Source organism: Lygodium microphyllum, chromosome 15, assembly GCF_053477565.2.
Source record: "Lygodium microphyllum isolate KBCC chromosome 15, Lygodium_microphyllum_v1.1.10, whole genome shotgun sequence".
NCBI classification, from domain to species: Eukaryota; Viridiplantae; Streptophyta; class Polypodiopsida; order Schizaeales; family Lygodiaceae; genus Lygodium; species Lygodium microphyllum.
Genome location: NC_141149.1, coordinates 69673786 through 69692023, shown reverse-complemented (window position 1 = coordinate 69692023; position 18238 = coordinate 69673786). Strand labels below are relative to the sequence as shown.

The 18238-nt window shown below is 40.4% G+C and overlaps 1 protein-coding gene across 4 annotated transcripts in view; it reads left to right on the top strand.

Moving 5' to 3' along the window:
* The first annotated feature begins 9171 nt into the window (after positions 1 to 9171).
* Positions 9172 to 18238, top strand: part of LOC148024652 (uncharacterized) — a 287185-nt gene continuing 278118 nt past the window's right edge. For all 4 annotated transcript variants that reach the window (XM_087693734.1, XM_087693733.1, XM_087693732.1 and 1 more), the window contains exon 1: positions 9172 to 9331. In XM_087693734.1, the coding sequence (XP_087549860.1) occupies positions 9232 to 9331 (100 nt within the window). In that variant the 5' untranslated portion in view covers positions 9172 to 9231. The remainder of the gene's footprint in view (positions 9332 to 18238) is intronic.

The following is an 18238-nucleotide window of genomic DNA, read 5'->3' as shown; positions in this document are numbered from 1 at the left end:
ATAGTTTCAGGTTCAAGGATCTCAGTTTCTTCTTCTAACAAATGAGGGTTTTCATATAGACAGGGTGAATAGGTGATTGGTCTCTAAAAGGTCATAACAAACTGATATGAAAAGTATTGTGGATTTTTTAGTGTTGGGATAGTTCTAATTTAAATTCATTTTCATTGATTTTGTGAATGATCTTGAAAGGTCCATAAAATCTAGGGGCTAACTTAACAACAGGGTGTCTCTCAACACTTTGCAATCTTCTCTTTTCAATGCATAACCAAACACAATCATCAACTTTGAAACTCATAGCTTTTCTTTTCTTGTTAGCTTGTTTGGTGTATGCTTGTTGGGCTTTCCCTGCAATTATGTCTTTGACTTTAGCAAAAATAGTAGCATGTGTATTGACAATATCATCACCAGCTTTAACTTTGTTTGACAATGATGTAACAGGTGTAGGCAATCTATATCCATAAATGATTTCAAAATGTGCTTTTTGTGTAGTTGTATGTGGTGCATTATTGTATGCAAACTGAAGTAAATGCAAGTGTATATCCCATGTTTGTGGTTTTGAAACTGTGTATGCACGCAAAATATCTAAATTATACTGTTAGTAGCTTCTATTTGCCCATTTGTTTCAGGATAAAATGCAGATGAGAAATCAATCTTTGTACCTAAATTAGCAAACAAAGTAGTGCAAAAATTATTGCAAAATCTAGAATCACGATCTGAAATAATAACTTTGGGTAAACCATGGTTAGTGAAAACAGTCTTAAAAAACAATTGTACAGCTTATGCAGTTAATGTTTTCTTGCATGGAATGAAATATGCTTGTTTGCTAAATCGATCTACAATAGTCCAAATCATATCATGATTAGCTTGGATGTTAGGAAAACTAGTTATAAAATCCATTGAAATATGTTCCCATAGCCGTTCAAGAATTGGCAAAGGCATTAACAAACCATATTGCTTACCATGGTGTCGCTTGACTCTGTGACAAATTAAACACTCAAATAGAAAGTTAGACACATCAAATTCCATTTGTGGCTAGTAAAAATCTTTAACCAATGTACGTAAAGTAGAAATAATACCTCTATGGCCTAGATATAGGGGACAATAAATTTCATGAAACACAAATGATCTAAATGGAACAATGACATACAAACTTTTCTCATAAAACATAATGAATCTATTGGTATCTTGAAAACTAGGGTCTTTGGTCATAGGTATCTTTCATAGGGATCAGGGAATCAAAAGATATAACAGAGATATTATGGATACTTGGTCTTCTACTTAAGGCATCGGTAACAACATTCTCTTTTCCAAGTTGATATTGGATAAGTGGATGAAAACTTTGAATAAAAGTAGCCCATTTAATATGACGGTTAGAGATTTGTGGGTGGCTGACTAAGGAGATGTTTGATACTTTGTTGGTCAGTTTTGATCATGAATTCAAATCCGATTAAATATTGTTTCCATTGATGTAATGCTTGTACTACATCTAACAATTCCTTATCTTAGGTAGAATACTTCAGCTCAGAGGGTTTAAGTTTGCAACTAGAATAGGCTATGGGATCTGAATCTTGCATAAGGACAGCTCCTATTCCAGATCCGCTAGTATCAGTGTGACTACTAGGAATAATGGTTTATTAAAGTTAGGTAATTGTAAAACAAGGGCATGGATTAAAGCATGTTTCAGTAAATCAAAAGACTTTTGCTAATTATGAGACCAATGATATACAATACATTTCTTTAATAATTTCGTTAAAGATAATGCAAGCAATGAAAATTTTCTCACAAATTTTTTGTAAAAACTAGCAAGACCTAAGAAAGAATGTAATTCATGCACATTTTTAAGTATCGGCCAATTCAAAATTGCTTCTATCTTTTTAAGATCAACTTTAATACCATCAGAATAAACAATATGTCCTAAGGATTCAATTTGGGTTTGAAAAATTTCACTCTTTTCAAGGTTAGCATATAATTGATTCTCTTTCAATAATTTGCAAACCAAAGATAAATGTTCATAATGCTCATTCTCATTCTTACTAAAAACCAATATGTCATCAAAGAAAACAATTACACAATGCCGATGCTTCAAAAATATGCAATTCATCATACGACTAAAAGTGGCTGGTGCATTAGTTAAACCAAAAGGTATAACGAGGAATTCATAATGACCAAATTGAGTTCTAAATGTAGTTTTGAAAATAACAGGTGTATCTAATCGTACTTGATGATATCCAGATTTGAGATCTATCTTGCTAAATATTGTGGCTCCTTGTAGTTTATCCATGAGGCCGTCTACCCTAGGGATCGGATATCTATTCTTAATAGTAATCTTATTTAGGGCATGATAGTCAATGCACATCCTTTAGGTATTATTTTTCTTCTTAACTAATAGGACAGGTGTACCAAAAGGAGAACTATTGGGCCTAATGAGTCCTCGGGTTAACAATTCTTCAACTTGAGCTTGGATTTCTTTCTGTTCAATTTGATTGTGTCTATAAGGTGCTTTACATGGTGGTTGAGAACTAGGAATTAAATCTATTTTATGATCTTCAGGACGTATAGGTGGTAAACCAAGTGGTAAGTTAGTAGCAAAATAATCTTTAAATTGTGAAAGAAATTGTGCATGCCTAGGATGCATCTGATTTTTCTTAACTTCAATTTCATTCACCTATACTAAGTATGATTTGCTACCTTTTCTTAATGCACATTTAGCCTATGTGTGACTAAGCAATGGAAAATTGTCTAAAGTGTGCACACCATGTAATGTGATTTGTTTTCCATTAGAATGAATTTTCATTGAATGTGTGGAATAATCTATATCGGGATTGTATTTATGATGACAAGGCATTCCTAAGATAATGTTACTAGCTTGCAAAGGCACAACCAATAAATTTCTGCACTCAATATAATCACCAATTTGAATTTCAAAATCATGAACTTCTTGTGTACCATTGTATCTAGTGCCTAAGAATGCAGCTTTTATACGATAATGAGTTGAAATAGTACGTAAATTCAATTTTTTGACTAATTTTGCAAAAATAAAATCACATGTGCTCCCATCATTATGCAAAACAATCTTTTATTTACCATGCACAAGATATTTTATCATTAATAATGAATGAAGATTTGGTATACTTGATAAAGTATATGAAGTAGTACCGATATCCTCATCGTCTTCCATGAAATCTGGCATTTCTTCATGGTCTTCATCTTCAGTCGCTCCCAAGTAGTTGATCTGAACAATTGGCTTTTTGGATTGACAATTCGCTGCTAGGTGTCCAGGTTGGTGGCACTTGTAGCAAACTATGGGCTTGGCTTTGGAAACATTATTAGTAATGGCTAGGAGTTTAGATATGTTGGGATTTGGTTGGAAAGATGGCTTAAGATTTGAATTTGTGTTTGATAGTAAAGCAGGGGGTCATGTCCAAGATTTACGAAAAGATGAATTACTTTGTACCAAAGTTACCGTTAGTTGGGAATTGTTGTGGTGGCTTCTCTTCTCCTCGAATTTTGTCTTCAGCATCATGGGTCAAAGAAATCAAATCCTCGAGAGTTGTTGGCTTGAACATGTTCACCTCCGCATAGAAGTGACTAAGCAAACCAGACATAAAATTGCGCTTATGGATCGCCTCAGGTACGTCTTCAAGCATTCAAAGTTACAATAAAGGCGTTCCGAAAATGCTCAGTGTATTGTGAAATAGGCTCACGATCTCTTTGTTGCAGAAGATCCCACTACTTGATTGCTTTTTCATGGAATTGAGGTAAAAGAAAATTCTGTAAAATTTTCTTTTGAAAAACCTTCCAAGCAGTAGGACAATCAATACTCTTGCGGACAACAGTCCACCATAAGGATGCTTTGTCCACTAAATGGTTAGTGACACACTTGAGTTTGTCTTTTTTCGCATAGTGTTCTTCATGGAAATAATCATCAAACTGACTGATAAAAGCGAGAACAGTTTTTCCATCACGTAGCCCATTAAAAGTACAAAATTTGCAATTTATTTTACTTATCTTGGCTTCTTTGTTGATAGATTGTGCTTCCAGTGTCGCATCGATCATACGTCGTATAATATCTTTGGGTTGCGGTCCATCTTGATCGACACTAGATCGTTGAAGAGTAGCCAATTGAGCTTGAAAAGTTTGACGTGCTCTTCGTTCCTCTTGAAACTGCATCATAATTAGGTCCAATTCTTGCTCCATCGTTGGTTCCGATAAATCACCTTTGGTCATAAAATCTTCCATATTTTGATCGGACATCCTGCAAAATTTCAAACAACCTCACATACTCAAAATCTTGTTAGCAGGATGAGCATAGCTCAAGGTTGGGTTTACAAGGCTTGCTTCTTTTTTTCTAATGGCTTTTTGTGGTCTTTCTTCTTTTGCGGGTACGGTAATTGATGAAGGTCTTCTTCCAAGTGGGAAATAGACTGTGTGTCAGTTTGCCTGCTAGAAACTGTCTCTGTCAAAGCGCACGTATGAACATGGACTTACTGGAGTTGTAAAATCGGTTCGGGTTTGGTTCAATGTGAACAGCCACTATGGGAAAGATTGAAAATTGGAATTTTAGCCTTAGTAAAGCTTATAAGCTTTAAGCTTTATGTAAAAAAGCTTATCAAATCGAAATTTCAGTGTGCAGGTCGAGAGGATGTTGACGTCTGATTCGACATCTAATTCGACGACGATAAATACATCCTTCCGTAGCGATTCGTCAAATTTAGAAAAACTTAAGCTTTACTTAAGCATTGTAAAGCTTAAAGCTAATCTTAATGAAGTTTTTACTATCTGTTAACTCCGAAAAGAAAACGTCCTCCAAAGAAACTTCCTAGATGGTCCTTCGTCGACAAAGAGTGGTCCTTCGCGATTCAACAGTATGGCAAGGGGTTCTTCACTGCCACAAACACACTGGTATTGACAGTTTGACTATAGAGCCCATTCATTCCAGGAGCTTCTTCTTCGCCCGAAATGGTAAGTGATTGGAAGCCCTTGATCTCAGCTTCTCTTTGATACCATTGGTGCACAAATCGGATGCTGGATGCGTATGTAGCAAGCACTGAAAGGTCCCCAAGAATAAAAGAACTCTACTTAAGCTTAGAAAGCAAGAAGATAGATTTGCATGACATGAAGAAAAGAGACCAATTGGGTACCTTCTTCCCCCATGCCTTGTGTAAGTGCTTCACAAGGCATATATTTATAAATTTATTCATCTCAAAGCTCAAAAAATAGCCCGATTTTACAATTAGCATGCTTTAGCTTTTGTGTTTGCTTTTGTCCAAATAAAGAATAAAGCGATTGAACAGCCCAAAAGTCGGGCTGTGTCCAAATACAATGTCCAATAATGAAATATTTAAACCGAGCACCCATGCACATACAAAATAATAAATGTTTGTCAAGCACTTCAATAAATAAGCATGCTTAAATAAATGTTAATGCCATGCCTTTAATGATAAGATGCACACCCATAAAAAATGATAATTTCTTCTAGATAATTTGAATACATGCTATCACCCAGTGCTTTCCAACGCCACGGTCGCTTGCTCTACACATCAACTGAAGCATTCACAATTGTTAGAAAATAATAAAATTAAACCAAAAAAAGTGAATACCTGACAATCTTCAGCTACAAAATAAACAAATAGGTTGAAACTCTATCCTAACCTTAATTTAATACAAGTGCACTCTAAACTCATAAACGTCCATTAATTTAAATATATATTTTGTGAAATCACTTGCCATGGAATCACCCACGTGCACATTAAATTAACATGACACCCAAAAAGGACAAGTGTCCCTGTCAACTTCTTGCACAAGGAATCCACCTTATGTACGAGCCTCGGCAGATAAATATAGTTTTACGGAATCCACCACAAAACCTCATGAAATCCATTGTGGAATAAAACACTCACAGAATCCACCGTGGAATATAGCTCTCCTAGCATTAGTGTGCTTGAGCATAATCCATATATACCGCTTATGTCAGTCTACTTTACATACATCAATCATTCCTTCCAGATGACATTTGTATATGGATGAAACTCCTCCTTGCCCTCTTTTTCCTACATGTGGCTGATATGCGCTATGAATTATGTACCTTGGGATATCCAAAATTCTACATGTCTCCCGCTCCCATGTCTTGGCGAGGAACATAATGTCAGCATCACCAACCATAGCATTAATGCTTTCACCCTTATGCAATGGAAACCCTCTGCAATTCCAAAACAACACCTTCACAAGAGAGACATATCCTAATTTGTCTTAAATCTCAGTTACCCCATTTGCATTTACAATTTATTACAGTCGACAAAACTGGTTGACATAAGGGAAGAAAAGTTGTTAGGTGATAACATGGTATCTTCACTTTCATGTACCCATAGTACGATAATGCAAAGTTGCCACGAAGAAAGGAGCATAGCAAGGACATAATGTTTGTTTGAATTGAAAGAATAAATAATAAGTTACTAGTATTGGTTATAAGAGAACAACAATTTTGAGCATACAAGGTATTTGGGTGGAGAGGTATAATGGGTTGTGTGCTCATAAGTGAAAAGTAGAAAAGAAATAGAATATTTGATGGAAAATGCAACTCTTGGGAGGAAGAGACTATGACTATCTATTCTAGGGAGGATTCATAGTAGCCATTTTGTGGAGGGACGTCTTCAAGAAGTTAAGTTTGAAAGGAAGCTTAGAATTTGTGTATTGGGCAAAATTGAGGCCTAAGACAACCTTAAATATATTGAGTACCAATTAGTTACGACTCAAACATTCAACTAATTTGGGAACTATACTCAATTTGATGTTTGAAGGTGTTAAGGTAGAACCCAAAACTAAAGTAATATTTAGAGTTAAATGGTACTGGAGTCTCTCTTGTAAACTAGGCAAAACTTAGAATGAGACATGACTAAGATACTTAGTTGTTTATGCTTAGTCATGTTCCTCAATTTTGTATAACTTGACTATTTATTAATTAGATCAAATATTTACTTGCACCTAAACTTAGAGAATATAAAAAGAGGAATAGAAAAATAGAGCTAACACATGTCCTAGTAATATTTACATGAATGGAGTGCTATAATTATTTAAAATAGCCATGCTCTTATAAGCAATACTAATAAATTTGTGGCTTCTCCTTTCAATTCAAACAAGCATTCCTTGTGTTGCACTATGCTCTTTTCTTCACAGGAACTTCACGTTGTTGTGATGTGGTTGGAGCAAAAAGCAAAGGTCTTTGTGGTTATCATCCAACAACTTTGCTCTCATACCAACCACTTCCATAGAGTATAAAAAATTGTATATACAAAAGTGGGTATTTGAGACCAATAAGGATCATGAGCGTGCGCACGGCCCCCTCCCCCCCCACCCCCCACCCCCCCAACACACACACACACACACTTACACTTGGGGTCTTGGGAGGGATAAGCTTTTTGGTGGAAGGGAAACAAGGCTTATGAACTCAAGGCTTTAGGCTTTTGGGAAGGGAAAATTACACAAATCAATATTAAGACATAAGGCCAAATTGGATCTTGGGGTCTTGGGAGGGATAAGCTTTTTGGTGGAAGGGAAACAAGGCTTATGGACTCGGGGCTTTAGGCTTTTGGGAAGGGGAAATTACACAAATCAATATTAAGACATAAGGCCAAATTGGATGTGTGTGTGTGTGTGTGTGTGTGATCTAGTCATGAAGTATGACAATGAAAGATGCCTAGGTTTATTCTTGCTTGAGCTCAAATGACACAACAATACAATCTTGACAATGGAGGAGATTACCATTTCCAAAACTACTAACACACAAATTGATCTTAGAGTTTCTTACCGCAATCAACACCAAAGCACCATCCCCTCCCTTGGTGATGGACTCTCCATATCTAAGCAAATCATCTTTTGGCAAAGCCACTTTTGAGTGACCCATAGCCCTACACCAAGTGAAGTGCATGAACTTAGCCTAGCTTTGCATTGCTAGGTTGATCTTGAGTAGCACCTTTATCTTCCATTGCAGAGGGGCATTCCTTATAATAGTGGCTGCACATGCCACAATCATAACATGCACGTGCGAACTTGCTCCATACTAGTTTGAGCGTAAGTTCTCCGATATAGGGCACACACACACACATGCATATTTAGGTTGAGCTTCATTGTGTTAGATAGAAGACATAGACCATTTTTATATGGACTTGCCAAGGGTGGAAAGTACAAGGGTTTTCTAAGCCCTTTGACAATGTTAGGAAGAAGGTTCCATAGATAGGCAATGAGATTTGGGATCTCAACCCAAACCGAGAAATCTTTTCCAAGCATGTCTACTTGTATCGACAAGTGTCCAAGGCTTAACATGTAGAAGATTCAATCCTAATACATATACACATTGGGCCAATGAATTTTGGCCCTCTTCCTTTTTGTAAAAGATGACCTTGAAAAAGCATTTTCCCCCATGGTAGATTAGGTCCACACCACCATCACCTTTGAGAATTGTATTGAACTATGTTGTTGCATCCATTGACTTTGGGTGTTTTCTAGTGAAGAACCATGCCATTGCATCCATTGGCTCATATTGAACCATGCTCTACATCCATTGGCTTCGGGTGTTTCTTGGTGAAGAACACTAGAAACATCATGGTGTTGAAGTGAGGCATGTTGGAGTAGGCTTTATCAATGTTGAGGACCACCTTTTTGCATGATCCCTCTCAACGCTCCTCCATGTTTCTTCTAATGGAGTTGGCGAGTATTTTAGAAATCAGCTACTTGTTGGGGATTTGCCTCCAATTGCAACATGTTATGCTCTCGTGTGTTGATTGATTCTTCTCTAGCTACTTGCTCATCCATGGTTGGTGTTGTTGTGCCAACTATACGTTGTCCCATGCAGAGTCATAGGAAGGCTTACAGAACATGTGTCAATTAATCTGCATGTGCATAATTATTCGATTAGGCGGCCTTAATTAGAATCATTACTTTCATACCCCATCTAAGCTTACAATCATAAGTTTGTGGGTTCAAGTATACCCACCTCTTGTTGTTTTCTTTTCCATTAACTCCCCTTCACTACACTCATATGTTGCTTTCATAATGGTATTTTCTTAAAACGAGGCCTTTGTGATGTTTAATAACAACACATTTTCTTGCTCGTATGGCTAGCCTTTATTCAGTAAACCAGCCTGCATGCTACACGATGTGTCAAGAAATCAATAGGTAGCTCGTTTTCGAGGAGAGAGAGAGAGAGAGAGAGAGAGAGAGAGAGAGAGTCAAGCGATGCCGATCACGCCATCCCACATGTGGCAAGAGAGCCCCGACTGGGTCACCTTGCAGGTGGCCATTCGCTCGGCCTCGCCTGCCAACATGGATATCTTGAGTAAGCAAGCCTAACCTCAATTTGTGCAATATGGTGTTTGAAGACCTCACAGCTGTAGAGAGAGAGAGAGAGAGAGAGAGAGAGAGAGAGAGAGAGTGTGTGTGTGTGTGTGTGTGTTATGGGTTTCGCAAGCAACTGTGCTCACTAGGCGTACGATGGTGGGCTATAATGACGATGGATGCTTTTTGAATTCTCAGAGCAAAGGGTGCAAGTTTGTAAAATAAGCATACTTATCCATGGAGTCGTGATTCTTAAAATTTTATTACCCCATAACATGAGTGTATCTATATAACCAGCAAAAATATGAAGGGGATCATCACTCATTTTTGGAATACGTTAAGTAAGTCTCATAGATAAAGCAAAAGGCATGTTTCCTATATCCATAGTTTTCCACAATGCTTGTAATAGAGAGGCTAGATGAATGAATGAAGAAAAAGGGGAGAGTCCAATTCACTTGGACATTGTGGCGAGGCAATACTTGAAGGGCAAAAAACTTTGTATGTCCTGAGGAAGCAATCAAAGATAGTGAAAACATTCAAATTGTCTACCTGGGTCTCTCATTCCTTGTGAAGATTGAGGTATTTGTGAATGTGCATGTACAAGTGGAAAGCAAATGGGAGAGAGAAAGAGGGTAGAGAAAACTGAATTTTCTAGAAAAAAAAACTCCCTAATGTTGGGGATGAGTGGTGGCTAAATTGCAAAATATATACCATTCTATTTGTATACAAATCTCACAATAATCTAAGATTTTTACTTTGCCCTACTTGCAGAGCCTCCATAGGTACTATCCAAGGGAAGGAGAGAGAGAATGGGAGATCTTCTTACATGTTTCCTTTACTTAAGTCTTCAAAACCAGCCTTTCTTAGTGGCGCCGCTTTGATACCATGCCACAAATCATGTGGTGGGGAACTTGCATGAGCTACTATGCTGAACACAAACAATACATGCAAGAAGAAGCTCACTCATGAACACAAGAAAAGAGAGATGGAGGTCAAAACCCTTTCTTGCTGATTCTCTTTCTTCTCCTTCTCTCAATATAAAGATAAGATACAACTTAAAGGAGAGTGGCCTACTAAGTGAAATGGTGCATAACTTACTATGCTAATCGAGTGGCGCTAAAACTATGCCAATTGTAGGTAGGTGTAACTAACCAAATATAATAAGTGATAAGTGAGTGGCTATGTGAGGATCATAATGTTAGCCTGCTTGTGTTAGTCATGTTAGTTTGCCATCTTTTGGTTGTGAGCTTTTTATTAGAGTCTGACAGAGACATAGGAGCTTTGGCAGTTTCAGTTGCATTTTTTGTCTTTTCTTGGTGTTTGCACATATTAGTATACATTTCCTAGATTGTCTAGGTTTATGATAGTGTCTATCATTTTTTGTGCCACATGTATGGGCTGCCATGTCAGCAGACTGCGCATTTATTGTAGTCGGACTGGACAGGAGCAGTTGGCCAGCATTTCCAACATTTATTGCCTCTCCCAAGAGCAGTTGTATTTTTGCAGTTGGCCAATTTTGGTGGGAGTTGGCTATTTATAGTAGCCCTTTCTCACTTGGCACTTCACTTGTTTGGTGCAAGCTTTGCACTTTCCACCTCTGATACTCTTTGACATTGGTGCTGCCATCATCATCTCAGCATGATTTGGTATCCTTATTGATGCTTAGGACTGTGTGCAAGGAGTGATCAATCCTCATTATTGTATTTAGCATTGTTATTTAGTCAATGCAATATTTTATTCCTTCGTCTTCAGCTTTTTCTCTATCTCTCTCTATATTCGTGTTCCTTTTTCCCTTGTATACTCTTACATGGTATCATTGATGAAGTGAGAGCATAGGGTGCAGATTTCAGTCAAGGAGCATTCCCAACCATACTAACTGTAGACATGCAGATTTATCTAAACAGACAGTCCATCATTGATGTCTGCATGTGTTGAGCTTGCCATCTCAACACATTGGGTATCGGTGATGAAAAAATCTATGGGTGTGGATTAAGCAAAAAAAGATAGATGGAAGCAAAGGAAGATTGTCCTAAGAGATTGCCATGTGAGATGTTGTGAATATAGTGGATCTAGGAGCCGACCACTCTTTGACCAAAAAGGGACAAATGCACATAGATGCATATTTATAAGAACAGAATGCCAATGCATGGGGTGATGCAAGAGGTAGTGAAAATCATCATGCTCATGCAAAATGCTATGTAATGGTGCCACTTGGACAGTATCCTCTTAAGTGAATTATTTACTTGCCTAAGCACTCTTTTACAATCATAGTCATCTAGAGGATATGGATAATGCTATGATATACAAATAAATAACAGTTTGTGCCAAAACCCTATCGCCTTTAAGAAAAGAGAGCTGGCCTCTCTCAAAGTGAAAGGGAAAGCTAGAGGGAATCACCTTCTCCTTGTCAATCTGAAGTTGTAGGGGAGGGTGCATCGACGTTGATTCTGGGTAGCACTAATTGGAGAATCGAATGATTGCCGTCTTGGTTAAAATATTTGCAAAATTGTCCAATGAAAGCGCAAACTCTAGGAGGATGGTACCTAGCTCAACCTGCTCTCTTGGTGAAGTGATATTGAATACCAACGTACTATGTCTATGATCTGATAGTAGGGTTACTGGCTAGTGCAATAACACTCAGGTTGTCGTAATAAAGGACAATTGGTGAAGTACATGAAAATGTAGTATTGTTGGTAAGCCCCTTAGGTAGATAGCCTGTGTGTTGTTATCAAAGAGGGCCCGATACTTTGACTTGGATGTGGAAGCAATGAGTGTCTCTTGCTTATGGCTTGACCAAGAAATGGGAGTTGTGCCCAAAGAAAATGTAGTCACCGTGTGAGAACGCCGGGTGTCGGGATCTCCAATCCACTCTGAATCAGTATGTCCTTGCAAAAGCAAACCATGACCATTTGTTAGGCCATAAGTATAAGTACACCGAAAATATCTCAACACATGTATGTAGGCAATTGGATGTGACATCTTTGGTATGTTGAAATACTGATAGAGTAAAAAAACAAAATATACAAGGTTTGAATCAAGCAAAGTAATTTTCCTACAATTGATCTATAAGTATGTTCATTGAAAGGTTGATTGAAGGAATCCTTAAAAAGCTTGGTAGTGGGATCAAGAGGCATGGCCACAAGCCTTGTTTGATCAGTGCAATATTACTCAACTAACTGAAGGGTATACTTTTGTTGTGAGACAAAAATACTATTTCCAAATTGAACTATCTCCATCCCAAAAACAAGACAATTGCAGTCATCTCGAATGTAGAACAAAGCTAGGTCTTTATATTTGCTATGGTAGCACAATTTGAGCTTGTGATAAATAGATCATCAGTGTATAAAAGAATGTAGCTAACCCCCTTTTGAGGTAGATTTTACATATAGGTTTAGGTCATAAGGGGTAGAATGATAATTCTGAGTTCGAAGGAACTCGTCCACCCTATGGAACGAAGAATTTAGTGCTTGCTTCAGCCCAAAAAGATCTTTCTGGGAATGAAAGACCTTGTCTTTATGGTCTGTAGAAGGAAATCTAGAAGCAACTCAACATAGGCTTCCTCCTCCAAGTAAGCGTTCAAGAAGGCACTTTTTGTCAGAGTGAAGCAATGCAGAAGCGAATGACTGTGACAAAGAGTGAATGGAGAGAGAAGAGAGAGAGAGAAAGAGATAGTGAAATGCAGAAAGTCTGCAGTGAAGAATGCTGTTTAAGAATGTAGAATTATACACGGATGTAGAGAGAATATCTGCGTATGTCTCCGCCTTGAGAACCTCGATCTCCGGCAGCCCGAGTGCTGTCTCTGTCACTAGTAGGCTGTGATCTGTCAGATACAAGTGATAACCTTGAATAAGCGAGCCTCGCGACGCCTTCCGAAGATACTCATAGTTCAGGTGGCCAAACCGAGCACGCCATAGCTCGGATTGTGTCTGAGAGGTAAGAAGAAGAGAGGTAAAAGCAGAAGAAGACTTCAATTTGTAGATGCCATTCTCCTCATACCCTGAAGAGAGAACCTTCCTGGATCCACGATCAAGAGCTCGAACAACATCACTGTCAAACTCCACCAAGAGACCAAGAGAACAAATCTTATGGACCGAAAGCAAATGATACCCTAAACCTAGCACATGTAACACCTCGGAAGTGTGGGTATCACCACGTCCATCTGGAATCTGCTGCATCTTACCCCTTGCAGCAATAGACACAGAAGAGCTATCTCCTATGAGAATGTCCACGCGATGGTCGCAAATGGGCAACACCAACTGTCGAAGGAGTCATGTGCCATGAGGTACCACTGTCCACGATTCACTCTCGAGCGTGGGGAATTGTCATCGCAGGATCAGAAGTCTTCGGTGTAGGGTTCTTAATGACCGCTAAGTGTAGAAAAGTAGCTAATGAGGGTGTAGCCACCGCTCCGGAATCCTTCGTGTCCTTCTTCTTGGCATCCTTCTTGTCCTTGTCAGGGCAATCCTTCTTCCAATGGCCAAGCTTACCACAAATATGGCATGTCGATTCTTGCTCTTTGTCCTTTTTGGATTTGTTGTTCTCCTTCTTCTTATGGTCCTTGCCTTTCTTTTGAGACTCGAGAGGCTTGATCAACCAATGCCTCCGATTTGGAAGCATTCTGTCCCTTCAATTGTTCCTCTTGGTCCAAGACCATAGGAACCAACTCTTCCCGTCGAAGAGTCAACTCCCATCCTGATGCAATAAGAGCGGAATAAAAGGTACTGAATTGTGGCGGCAACTGGGACAATAAAGTGATCGCCATGCCTTTGAAGGAAATGGGTTTCCCCGCATTTTGAACCTGCATCTGAAGTTGCCGAAGCTTATTGATGTGTTCCCGAAGAGAAGAAGACTTATTTATGGATAGGGTCCGCATCTGTATCTCCAAAGAAACCCTCTTCATAAGGGTCATCTGGTTGTACATTTGATTAAGCTCTAGCCATATCTTCCAAGCCATTGTCAAGTGCTCGATATGGGCTATCACGGCTGTTGTACAAGACAGAAAAAGAAAAGAACGAATCTTGGCATTCAACTTGTTCCAATGAGATAGGGCTTTGGTCAACTCCATACGAGCACTTGAAGAGAGTTTGAACTCATCTCTCACCAAGGGCCGGTTGATCTCCTCCATCACAAGCTCCGCCAAATCATAAGACTCCAATATGGCCAACATCATCACTCGCCAAATACGATAATTGTTGCCATCAAGCTTCTGATATGATGGAAGAGCTGATAGGACAGGCACCTTCCAGTCCATGATCGTGTAGAACTCCACATTAGTCTCTGTAGACATCTTCACGTGAAATGCTTGCACAAACACAAAGAAGCCCCCTCTGACTGCGAAAACGCAGCCTTCTAGGGCTCGTCTCCGATTCCCGAACCTTCTTCAGCTGCTTGAGGTGACGAAAAGGTAAAATCTGCACTTGAAGGACAAAAACACAGCCTTCTTCCTTCTCTAACAGCAGAAAAATAGCAGCAGCTTCCGCAAATCTTCTCTTTTGTTGCACACCCACGCTTGCCTCAGCCTTGTTCTGATGTGCAGCCCACCTGCTCGCACTTGAACATTGAAAACACAGCCTTGTGCCGTGCTGAAAACTCCTCTTCAAATAGGTCCACCCTAGGTCAGTCCTTCAATGCTCTGATACCATGTTAGAGTGAAGCAGTGTGGCATTTGCCCTGGCAGTGATGACATGGCTGCTGACGTGGCTATTGACGTGACAATCTCTAATACTTTTGACTGGTGGGGGTGGAGGTGGGTGCGAAGCACTTGGAGGCTTGTTGCCCAAAAGCATGGCATCTAAGGAACTACCCAGGCTGTCCGTTGCTGTGAGTATGATCTGTCGCTTAAACTGATGCCTTCCTACCTCAATCTCTAGGAATTTTGGGATTTCTTTGTATCTTCCACTACCACAACCTTTGGTACCCTGCACCCATCACTGTATCAGTGAATTGGGCAGGAAGCATTGTGCCAAAGAGTCACCTGAAATCCTCCAGCAGCCGGTGGTGTTTGACTGCAAGGCCAAGGAAGAGGAGGGTGATGGTAAGTCTGGGAAATGATGATGAAGCTTGAAGTTTGAATTTGTAAATTCAGTGTACCACGAAACCATATAGATGACCATTGACACCCTTAATGGATACGATTGAGAGTTGTTGATAAGCTCTTGCATTGCATTTGCGAAAATGAATGAAACCATAAAGATGCCTTGACCCATCAGCACTGGCTTTGCTATCAGCAGAAGGGTGTAGCAGGGGTGGTAGGGGAAGGACAGGCTGGAGGCAGGTGACTAGAAGAAAGGGCACTGGCTTTTCTATCAGCAGAAGGGTGTAGCAGGGGTGGTAGCAGAAGGACAGGCTGGAGGCAGTAGGGAGGTAGGTGACTAGAAGAAAGGGCAGTGTGAAGTGACCAGGCGGCAGGTTGCAGGCTGCATAGCCAAGTAGGGTCAGCATGGGGTGGCAGGATTGTGGGGTAGCTGGGGAGGAGGTATGGTGTGATAGGCAGCGGCTGGTTAGCGCCAAACAGAGAGTGCAGGGGTGGGACGGCAGCATTAGTGCATTCCCACCATCTGCTTCATCCTGGGACAAGCAAAGGGTGCCCTCTTGTTTTATGCAGTCATCAGCCTTGTTCTATCTGGGTTTTCACCATTTGGAGGCTTTTCAGCTGCTGTCTACATCAAGTGACCTAATCATCAGCATACCTGTGTTTTCAGATGCTGGTCATGGACAGCCTGCTGTTGCCATCATTCTCTCCATTTTGGTGTTTGGGGACAGCCAACATAGCTGTGTTTTTGCTACCCAAAGTCATAGAAACATCTGGCTGCTTGGAGGACTACATTTTTCTCCCTCCATTGCTGCCACAACATCATCTACACCCAGTGGACTGCTGCTGCTGCATTTCGGGATGTGTCTCAAGTACCACACTCGTGGAGCTGTTCTTGATGTGTCTAACACCATCTTAGCTCACCTCACCCCTAGTCATCGAGACACGGAGGTTTGAGGTCCTAGCTGTACCGTATTCATCCATTCTCATGTGAGCATTCTACAGACTGTGTTCCACTGTTGTTATTCTACATTTTGTGTTTCTTTTTTTTTCCCAAAAGGAAATTCTACTAATAACACAGGTAAAATACAAAGTACAAAGAACGTTGTAGAGAGTAGCTCAGTACATCATTAACACAATGGGTGTGAACAACGAATTTAGTGAGCTATAATATCACACCATACGAGGGGCTAGGTGAAAGGTGCTGGAATCCCAAGTCTGCAAGAAGGGATCTCTCCTCCTCCTCATCCTCTCAGAACCACCATGCAGCCTCTATCACCTCCCATAGAGAGCATCATTGATCTCTGAGTCTCTTGTCTCCCCTTTGGCTCACCATATCTCACACATGCTACTGGGACCTTGCCATAGCTGAGCCATAGGCAAATCTCCTATGAGTAACTAGCCATAGGAAGAGAGAAATTTTCCTTGGCCTGAAGCTGTTGTCAAACCTCCTCCAAAAGTCTTCGAAAAAATGACCTGAGATTCCCTCTCTATGCTAGTGAGGAGTGGCTGCTGGCTGTGCTTCGATCCTGCTCATCCAAGTCCTCCTCCCCAGCCTAGTGGTATAGATAAAGAAGGCCACATTGCATGCTTCAATTGTGGTCTCAGTGGTAACTGATGAAGGCCATATGAAATAGATCTCTAGGCTTTGTTATGGCAATTGCGAATCTCACCTCAAAGCTCCTCCTTGAGTCTTTGGTCGTGATGTCCTAAAAGATCTAGTGAATGCTAGGCTGCCATGGTCCTCCATATGTAGGTGTAGTAACTGAAGCCCCATAGCAAAAGTTTCATTCACCAGCTCCCCACTTTCAAGGAGACCCCTAACAATGAGCTTAACCAATAAGGCTTTGCTCTGGCTGTTTGGGTCTATGAGTTCTCAAGCCTCTCTAGATCTCAGCTGAATAATAACATCCCAGGCTACTTTTGGCCTAGCTGGGCTCCCTTTTCCTCTTGATAAAATAAAGTTCTTGATCAGGCACTTCACCTCACCAATGCATGAACTTGAGAATGCCCAACAGAAAGTGATGTACTGCAGACAAACTTTACAACTCATTAGCTAAAGTAAGACCTTAGACAAACTTTACGATGCTGCTCAATAGGTCTTGCTCACTCTGCACGGTTCTCACGCCTTGCATATGCCAGTATGACATTCTTATGAGATGGACTGGTTGCATGGGCCAGTGCTCTGCTCTAAGATAGCTGCCCTAAAGTAACCGTTTCTGCAGCGCATCATGACTCTGTTAGGTAGGCTCTAGAGAGTAACAGTTGCTGCTTGCAGCAGCTGCTAGAGTAACCACTCGGGCAAAGCTGATTGGGAGTAACCACTCTTGTTGAAAAAGTAGCTGGCTGGAAAAGTTACCTTCTTGGATATGCTAAAGCTCGAGCCTTAGAAAAGAAAAGGTAAAGGTCTCCCAAGTGGAAGAGAAAAAGCCTTGTTCCCATGTGTTCTTCTGTGGATTTGTTGGAGCAAATCCACAGCATTGCTGGAGCTACGCTCTGGCCATGCTAACGCGTTCATGTGGCTTTGCTGGAGCTGACCCATAGCGTTGCTGGAGCTATGCTGTAGCCATCTATAGAGGATTACGGCGGGAGGAGCTTGACAGAGATGGTCAGCCTGGTGTGTGTTCATGAGACTGCCGTATATTGGGAGAGAGAGAGAGATTGGCTTGGACAGAGGTGAAAGGGCTGCTGTATACTGAAGGAGGCTGCCGTATAGTGGGAGAGAGTGAGAGAGATTGGCTTGGACAGAGGTGAAAGGGCTGTTGTATTCTGAAGGAGGCTGCTGGAAGATGGTGAGAGTACTTGAATAATGGCATGAAGGCTGCAGGATGAAGGTGTCAGCTGCTGCAGGAGCAAAAGGCAGCACAGCTGAAGAGA